The sequence below is a fragment of the Coccomyxa subellipsoidea genome (genome assembly GCF_000258705.1).
Source record: "Coccomyxa subellipsoidea C-169, whole genome shotgun sequence".
In the NCBI taxonomy this organism is placed as follows: domain Eukaryota; kingdom Viridiplantae; phylum Chlorophyta; class Trebouxiophyceae; family Coccomyxaceae; genus Coccomyxa; species Coccomyxa subellipsoidea.
The window spans coordinates 1,507,991-1,517,422 of NW_005178038.1; the positions used below are offsets into that span (position 1 = coordinate 1,507,991).

The window sequence follows — 9,432 nt, forward strand, 5'->3', positions numbered from 1 at the left end:
CTGCTGGGCCTGGGACAGCAAACTCTCACCTTGACCTTCAGACAGCAGTGACGAGAATTGCTAAGCCAAATATTGGAATTGAGCGGCTGAACAGAAGAACATACACTTACGGTGTGAAAGGTCAAACAATTGTGACATTGAGGTTGACGTAGGCCAAGCAAGTGCTGCTTGAACAAGGGAAGAACAACATGAACTGAAGAGCCGCTGAAGATGTAGTACTCATTTCAAGAGAGTTAAGCACATTGGGATACATTTGTTGATTGTTTAGTGTCTGTATGATCAATGCATGAAGGAGCTGATCAGTCCTAACATTGGTGTTGCTCGTCCATAAAGGAATCATTTGTCAAATGGATTTTCACTTGGTCCAGACCCAATAATTCTTTTGTAGCTCTGCTCTGCTGTACAGACTCTACACAGTAAGCACAAGCTTGTTGACAGCTACGATGCTCAGTTCTATTTGCCATATTGCCAAGCATGTCTACTGGCTGTCAGAAACAATTTTCAAACAAAGATCACCCACTTGATTCCCTACTGTGTAAAGCAGTACGATTGCGATTGGCAGACAAAGCTGACAATTGAGCAAAATGAAGCTGCTGGTGGCAGCAAGAATGTCAAATCTAGTGCCTTTCGGCAGGTCAACTAGAGCGGTAAGCACATGGTGTCAAGTTCGATTCATTTCTAGATCTCTTCCTTCATTGATCCATGAGGTTGCTTTCCCTTTGATTCCCCAAGCCAGAGTTTCTACATTTTGAATTGGATTTGGGGAGGCTACAACCCACAGGAACACCGCAGCGTCGGGCTCTGTAGTGTTGGGCGTACCAATCAGGTGATTCCCATTGGAAAGGATCAGAGAGATGCATTTGCTGCTGTGAGCCTGGGGACCATTCTGTAGGGGATTCCTCCATCATAGTTGCAGCACCAAATCGAGGAAATGTGCGCCATTCTGCGCCAGAAGCCGTCAGCAGCAGTCATGTCACTGAAGCCGCGGAAGATGCCTGTCACATTCCTGACCATGAGCACCTGCACACATCCATATCACCGTTGAATTGTTGCAGATAGCAGAAGCTGCATATGCATGAACTGAGCATCAAATTAATTTTAAGCTCCTTGCAGGTATGATGGCACACCTTGATGTCATCGTGTGGCTGCAGTGTCCTCCGCAAATCCTCATCGGACAGATTTGCAGGTATGGTGAGCTGGTTGCCCATCCTTTTCGCAGGATTCCACTCCCTCGTTGCCACTGGCACCACCTCCACTTGGTTATCCTGCGCTCAATTTGTTGCTTCAATTCTCCGGCCACCAAGACTGGTGGGCTGTTGAACGCCTTGAGCAAAATTGTGTGAGTACTGCTGACGTCCAAAGGTGAAGTTGCAAGTCACCTTGAGCTCTGCGGGTGTGTCGGGGTTGTCCCAGAAGGAGTGCTCTCGGAATGCTATGGGCGGACCGTAGAGCTGCGGATCATCGCCAAAGTGGGATGGGCGCAGAATTTGATCCAGCGGGCACACAAAGGGCAGCTGCGTCCGCGACGCCCCCGGTGCCCGACACCTCTCCAGCGGACTCCTGCACAGATGGCGCACTCCTGTTTTCAGTCTGTCCTTCACTGAACCTTCTGTGAGCCTTGGTATATTGCGAGTGCCCATGGACCGAGCCAGGACTGCTTCACTGAATTCAACATGCGCAGTCTTACAGCCTCAGTACATTGCTGGGTGCCCCACCACAGACGGAACCAGGACTTTCTTCAAGCATCCCTGCTTTGCATGTCATGCAGGAGGGTTCCCCAATCAAGGAAGTGGTCCTTATAGGCCGTGGGGTGCAGATCCCCAAACAGAGGGATGCACAACGTTGGTGTGTGGGTTCTGGGACGGATGCGCGCATGGGTTGAGTGGCGGCGGTAACTCACCAGAACCGGTCGCAGAAGCAGACGAGGCGCGGCATGACCAGTGTCCGGTTGAGCGTCATCGCCATGGCAAAGCCCACCACCAGCTGCGCACAGCTTCGCCCTTCAGTCCCCCCACTCCAAACTTGTCTTCATGCATAACCTTTTCGATTATCATGTAATAGATTCCTCAAGGTCAAGCTCGTCCCTAAGGGACCGGTGCATTACAAGACCCCTGGGAGAGAGGGGCGCCAATCTCCCAAAGAGTGCTTCATCAGCACACGAATGTCATTGTTCTTCCTGAGGCACTGATTGTACAAAGGGATCGTGTTGGCAGAGGACCTGCAACGCACCTGGTCGAGCTGGTGCTGCATGAGCTTGAGGTGCAGCTCGACCATGTAGTCGTTCTTGAGGCGCTCAAAGTTGTCGGGGATGGCAGGCACATGGATGTCCAGCGTCAGCAGCCGCTTCTGGTCATAGTACTCACGGTCGTCCAGCCAGATCTGCTCCTCGCGCAGCCGGTTGCGCTTGGCCGCCACGCCCCCAAACACATAGCTCATGTGCACCGCGTACGGCGACACGCGCATCACCTGCACACGCCAAGACACGCTCAAATGTTGCAGCTCAAGATCATGCATCCAAGCACAGTATGGAAGTACACATGCACTATCGCCACTCGTGACGCGATCTAAGAAGCAGCACACTTGCATGTAGTGAGGAAGGGAGCTGCAACACGTTCGAAAGCGCTTAATCCATTGGCATGGTATGGTGAAGCTGCCACGCAGAAGAGATGCACAGAGCAGTGAACGGTCCGTCTCAAAGGAGCTGGCGTTGCTCTAAGACAATTCTCTCATGCCTGCGCCAGTATTGACAGGGCAGGGTGAAGCAATTCACCACACCTGGACAGGAGGAAGGAACAGCTTGCTTTGGATATCCATGCACATGCAGCAAGAGGTGTGGTCTACAGAGCAGTGACAGGGGGAGGGAGGGAACAGCGTCGCACGTCATGGAGGCGCTGAACAAAGTAAGAGTGGCCGTTGGCGAAGCCGGAGGCGGGCAGGATGCCGAAGGTGACGGTGCGGCCCATGCCGTAGAAGACGCGCCAGTTGTCCGGGTGCGTCTTTAGCGGCTTCACTCCGACGCGCGCGACCGCGTTGAAGGCCTGCTGCTCCGTGCGGCTCACGTTGCGCCGCAGCGCGCTGTCCCACGCGTCCATGAAATTGCGGGCGCCGCGACCGTGCCGCAGGAACACGATGCCTGCAGCCGCCGGGCCGGTGCCGTCAGCCGCTTGTTCAGCAGGATGCTCAATTGTAATGGAACTGGCATCTTGTGACAGCAGGAGGCCAAAAGTGGAGTGACGGCATTCAGATATCGAGAAATTTGCCCGCCAAAGCATGAATATCATGCCTGCAGCTGCGGGACCAGCACTGTCAGATGCTTGCTGGCAGCAGGGGTTGCCACAATGTGACACTGCACAGAGGGGCATTTGTGATTTTTGGCTGGCTTTCCTGCCCGGAAAGGCGTTTTGTTTAGTGGGCGTCAAGGTTGGGGGAAGGCACCTGTGCTCATCTGGTGGCGCAGCGCGGCTTCTGGACTCTCCAGGCCGTCGTCGTCCTTGGTATTCGACACTCCAAGGCCATCTGTCGCCACCAGAATGTCCGCCTCCTCCAGCCTGAGGGGGCCAATCAGCTTGGGTGACCCAGGTGCGCGACTGATTCGCATGTGCATATGCCTAGGGAGATGCAGGTTGGGTCGGCTGTCCATTTCGCACAGCAAGTGTCAGCGCGCACCCTGAGAAATAGTCAGAGGGGTCCCGGAGCCAGACCACATCCGTATCGCACAGCAGCGCATCCAGCCCAAATGTGTTGAGCGTCTGGGCCACGCCGATTTTGTTGAAGGCCAACATCCGCGCTGCTTTCGTGCCCTTCATCAGGTGACCTGCACCCCCAGAAGTTTTAAAAGCCTGCATCATGCGTGCTCATTCTACATTGCAGCTACAAGCCTCCTTTCTAAAGCTCAGGGAAATTTGCAATGAAATGGGCATTCGCAGCTATGAGCCGCACCTTGCATGTCAGAGTACATGCCGGCCTGCATGTCAAAGTATGGAATGTTCTGCTGGCGCAGATACTCCGACACCTCATTATCCATGGCCCCTGCCGCACAGCAAGAGAATCTGTCACTGCATGCCTTGCAAGCACATACCCATCACATACCCTCCCAACTTCCATGATTATAGCTGCATGTGAATTCTTACTCCGTGGATGTAGGCGCTCACCTATGAGGAAGTTTTCCACCTCCAGGATGGTCAGGTGGTGGATCCAGTTGCGCAGGAAGTCCAGGTAGGCAGCGCTGGCCCACGTGACAAGCACAATGCCGTCGCGGCTGCGACTGTTGGCCAGCGCGGCAGTGAGCTGCGCCACAGGGGCCCTGTCGGTCTGGCCCTGCAGCGCTGAAGGCGATATGCTCGCCACATCCTGCTTGTACAGCGCCTCCTCCCCCTCCAGAACGCCCCATGTGAGGTTGAATCCCAGCAGCGCCGGCCGCACCGTGATGTTTTTTGCCGCCTTGTCCGAATCCTCGCCGACAGCCGCCGAGCGTCTTTTCTTGGCCGTTCTCCCACCTGCTCTCTGCTTCCCCGACTGCTTCCTCTTGCTGCTTCCCCGTGGCAGAGATCTCCTCACCCTGCTCCCAACCTGCTTTGGCCGGTCCATGGAACCTTCCTTGGCGGCCGCCGCGCTCCCTTGTCCCCTGACAGTTGCTCTCCTCAAGCGCGCAGGGGCCTCCTTGGTAGCCCCCTCCTCTCCATCGTCATCATCAGCTTCTGACCATCTTCTCCCCTTGCCTGGATCCTCTAATTCCTGATCCTCCTGATCCTCCGGGGCTGCCACCTCCTCATCGCTGCCCTCTTCATATGTCCTACTGCGGCTGCTGCCTCTGGCTGTCTTCCCAATTGATGAGCCCTGCTCCGCAGTGACATCATCCTGATCACCGTCTCCTCCCTCATGTCCCAAACTGTCATCCAAACCTCCATCTTCTTCATCCTCCCCAGCCGCGTTGCCAAGTGATGCTCCTTGCCGTTTCTGTGCAAGATCTGAACCTCTCTGCAAAAGGCCTGTTGCTGCATCTTTGCCAACAGCTGCGTCCCTGCTGTACCCTGCATCCCAGGCTCCCTCCCTCCAGTCTGCACCCCTCTTGTGGCGCTGCACTGGAAGCCCCCTCGTTATGCTCTCTTCCTCAACCACGTCAGCCAATGTCACTGGCTTCCGGGTGATTGCCTCTTCATCAGGCCCCCCAGATTCACTGACATCCTCTGGAGAACTGGAGGACTCTGTTGCGCCGTCGTTGCGCTCATTGCGCTTCTGGAAGTGGACACGCATCCTGACTGCTTGCTTCCTGGGCAACTGCCTGGGGCTCTGCAGCTCCTCCGCCATGGCAACTTGACTTCTGGCATTGCCATCCGGCAAGGAAGCAGCTTGCCGCGTGTCACTCTGAGTCCCTGCAAGCATCTCTTGGTGAGTAGGGTGGATGCAAACAAGTACACTGATCACCCAACAGGGAGACGATAATCAAGCTTCCAGATGTTCACTATGTACCTGGTAATGCATCTGCAGGGTGTCGATTCAAAAGTGCAGAAAGGTCCGCCTCCTGCATCAAAGCATCACAAAATATACAGTTGTGTCTTTCGTAAGGCTCGCCACAATTAAGAAGGATCTCACGCAGCATCAGAAGCAAAAGACAGAAATGCATTGACAACCACCACAGAAAAAGATCGCTCACCTGATAAAGGTAAGAATATGCCAGTCCCAAGACCAGCCCAGTCGAGATGACTGCAAAAATCTTCCACAGCCTCATGGACCCCTCTGTCCTGATCCGAAAAATGTTGTGCAGGTTTTCATCATAGTATTGGTTACTTCACCACCAACTACATGATGGAAAGACGACCAACCCATGAACTTCAATTCTGAGGATTGCAATAAGCCGCAATACTCAAGCTTTCACTCCAACTCCATCTGGTGAGTGAGCGGCAGAATATCAGTGCAATACTTAACCTGCCTTGGAGAGCATGGACACCGGCGATCTGGACGTCTGAGATCCAGATTGGAGCTGCGCTTTCAAACCATCGCGTTGCCTAAATTGTCTCTGAGCCATTAATGTTCTCGTCTGCACGTCAGAGTTGGGGCCTAGCTTCTCGTCAAGATGAACTCCTGAGTGTCAAAGAACATCCTTGAGAAATTACACTCAAGTCAAGCCTGGCTAGCTTGGTGCAAGACATTGAGCTCCTGCCGATGCTTATATCCATGCAGATCTTAAAGAAGTTGTAAGGTGCAAGATTGCAAAAGATCTACTTGTCGAAAATTTAGAGATTTTGCGAGCATAGATGACGACTTTTGATCGAGGATTTTCTTCTTAATGTCACAGTCAAATCTAGACACATGGAAATCAGACATCTGGCGATGGCGTTTCTATGGGATTGCGGCGTATGAGAGTATTTTGTTATCACTAGTGTCATTCGTAGTGACCACAAGTTCCACTTTTGTCTGGAGCTTGCGCATCAGGGACTTATTTCAATCGCTGATCAACCCATGGCTATGGTGTCTTTTCATGCTCGAAATTGCCCTACTGACAGCTACATTGATAGGTACGTCCGCTACTTTGCGTTTCTCATTATTGTGACGCAATGTGAACCCCTACATGAGCCATCGCTGACGATCCCGTGGGACAGCAGTGTGTGCTGACAAAGTGATCTTGCCTACATCCTCTTGCAGCCCAGGCGCAGCTGCTGAGGGTCTCGGGGCTGCAGCAGCCTCGATGGCTGCGCTCGGGCTTTCGACTGCCCAAGTGGTTTGTGGAGCCAGTCGCTAACATACTGGGCCAGGTGCAGACAGTAGGTGGCCTGATAGACCTCTCGCTCTACTATGCAGCGTCTGCCATCACCGGTGCTGCCAGCATGTACTACTTCACATCGCTTCTTGGCCGAAAGGGTAAGCAAACAAGCAGCAGGAGCAGAGCATAAAACTTTCGCTCGCACCCTTTATCTGTCTAGACGGACGCTGAAAACATTAATTTGCTGCAGGAGCTGATTGGACATGGTGGTTTGGGCTTGTGCTTGGGGTCCTGCACGCAACAACAGTTCTCGCCAGGTCAGCTCTGAATTTGATGACTTCATAGCTAACTTTTCTTCTCTCCCAATCATGCTCAACGGCTTAGCAATGCACGTCAGGCTCAAGCCTGCGATGGCATTTGCAGGGGTAAGAACGTTCTAAGCTTTCCCATCATTCACCAGCAGCGCATCTTCAAATTGAAGAAGGAGCTGCCCAAAGGTGAGCACTTTTCTGGAAGCATGTAAAAATCTTGCATGATGCCTGCATGCACTGTCTTTGCCGGATGCGACATGCAATGTGTACTAGAGAGCTTGTGGGCGAGAAGAGATGACCTTGTGCCATGTGTCTGTGCAGCTGTGCCTATTGCAGCTGTCCTGCCCGTCATTGCTGTTGGCATCACAGCATTGCTGAGACTTTTACTCGTCAGCCAAGGGGCGAAATGGACATTGCGCGATATCATGCTCTCACAAATCGCTGGCTGGCTCACAGTCTTCTGCCTCTACATGGGTGAGACCCTTCTTGGACCATACCCAGTGCATTTGCACGTACAAACCCACTGTATGTGCAAAAATATGCTTTGAGAAATGAGCAACATTGTCTGAGAAGTTGAATTCCCCGTTCCTGTGTGCAGGCAGCTGTCTGCTGAACATTGTAATGGTGGAGCACCTGCGCTTTGCCCTGCCTGGAGACGCCGATCCCAATGGGAAGCTCTTTGCAGTCTTGCAAAATGACAAGGTAAGCTTATCCACCATCCACGATGTATACTCTTTATAAAGGCTGCCTATGCATAAGATGATGTCCTTGGAATCTCCTGACGGTGACCCCTGACCTGCTGTCACGCAGGACCCAATATGGCAAGCTCTCGCCCTGCAGGACCTGTTATACTTCACTCAGCAAGGTCCATCGGAGCTCTGGCGTCGAGCAGCCATTTTCAGCGATGTGTCTGGCAATGCTTGGAACACACCTGTGCGGTTTTGCCTGACAGAGGTGCTCCCCTCTGCACCAGCTGCTACTTGTTTTCTCACTGCTGTGCTACATCCCTGCCAGCATTCATATGCTGAACCTTCTGCGTTGCTGGTGCCCCAGGTGGAGAAAGTGGCAAAGCAGGTGGCAGCAGTACTGCCACAGACTGGGGCAAAGCCAGGCGAGGCGCGCCCAGAGTCACACTCGGCACCAAAGTGGAATGTGCATCCCACATCCACCAAGGTGACCAGACTTTTCAATTGCTCTTTCTTTGTCACACATGCATGCTGTCGGGGCCGATCAGTCTCCTGGCACCCCTGACTGTGCAGCACGCCTGACAGTCATAATTGTGTACTGCTTGCGTCATGATGAATGACAATCATGTGTGGGCTGCAGCCGCTGGGGGCAATGGGGCGCGCACAGGAGGAGGCGGCAGGGTATCTCAAGTCGAGATGCTGGCAGAGCGTGCAGTGCATCCGAGTGCTGGCTGCACTGAGCGTCGCTTCACAATCTGAGGACCGGCTTGGCACTGCCCAGCTGTCGGAGCCGACTGTGGGTGAGGACATATCTGGCTCATGCTGGAAATCCGGAGCAACATTATTGTGTGCAGCCCACATTTCTATCCACTTGTGGGTGTCAAGGACTGTGGCATGCAGCTGAGAAGGCGTGTTGACTGCGCAGGCGCCGTCACGGCAGTGCTGGCGAGTACAGTGTCGGCGTTGCAGGCTTATGCAAAGACGTGTGTGGCGGCTGCTCCCAGGGGAAGCGCCCTGGCACAGCAGTCCATGGGGCCCGATGCATCAGGTACTGCTTTCACTCCTCTTGTGCTTGCCTAGATCTGATCATAGTTCTGCAATGAAGGCCCATTTGAACTGTTAGACTAGGAGGTCGAGTGGACTGATGCCTCATTGGGGCCTTTTAAAGGCCTGAATTCTTCGTTGTGTTGGAAACTTTGTCAACTCATCACTCATCATTGATCCACTGTGTAGGTGCGATGCGGAGCGGGGAAGTGGGTGCACCAGTGTTTGCTCTGCACGACGCAGCTGTAGCAGCGCTGTACAGCATCCTTGGAGCCTTTGGGAGCGAGCTGATTGACATTGTGAAGAGCAGCAAGGCCCAGCTTCCCTTTGGGACATCTGCCGATGTGGTGGCCCTGCTTAACAGATGCGACAAATGCCAGGAATGAATCCTCCACAATCTAAGACTGATATGTTACAGTGCAATTCCCTTTTGGCATCCTGCTGCATGTAGCTGTAAGTGATAACGAATCCCAACCGAATTTTTCCTCTACACGCAGTACATGTTGTTGCATGTACACACACCTAAGCCTCTCACAGCCCTCAGCAGCAGTGCAATATTGCATATACTCCCACTCATGTCAACGTTAATTCGCCGGTCCACAACGAACTCTTCACATAATCTCAGTTCTCTTGTTGTCGATCTGGTCAGATAATTTGACAGTCATGACGTGCACAATTGTGACTTGAGTTC

The 9,432-nt window shown here is 53.2% G+C and overlaps 2 protein-coding genes across 2 annotated transcripts; one reads left to right on the top strand and one right to left on the bottom strand.

Annotated features, from left to right (window-relative positions):
• Window positions 1-846: 846 nt before the first annotated feature.
• Window positions 847-5,307, bottom strand: COCSUDRAFT_62105 (hypothetical protein; the record flags this gene model as incomplete). Its single annotated transcript, XM_005649170.1, has 10 exons — window positions 847-1,020; window positions 1,128-1,265; window positions 1,380-1,560; window positions 1,901-1,983; window positions 2,230-2,466; window positions 2,880-3,133; window positions 3,436-3,548; window positions 3,667-3,814; window positions 3,940-4,029; window positions 4,152-5,307. 10 exons carry the CDS (start codon window positions 5,305-5,307, stop codon window positions 847-849), a joined length of 2,574 nt encoding a protein of 857 aa, XP_005649227.1.
• A 786-nt stretch (window positions 5,308-6,093) lies between these two features.
• Window positions 6,094-9,127, top strand: COCSUDRAFT_46908 (hypothetical protein; the record flags this gene model as incomplete). The annotated part of the gene is made up of 9 exons (XM_005649171.1): window positions 6,094-6,515; window positions 6,643-6,858; window positions 6,951-7,017; window positions 7,124-7,197; window positions 7,610-7,713; window positions 8,065-8,184; window positions 8,338-8,497; window positions 8,623-8,745; window positions 8,931-9,127. Exons 1-9 carry the CDS (start codon window positions 6,287-6,289, stop codon window positions 9,125-9,127), a joined length of 1,290 nt encoding a protein of 429 aa, XP_005649228.1. The 5' UTR covers window positions 6,094-6,286.
• Between the last annotated feature and the right edge of the window lie 305 nt (window positions 9,128-9,432).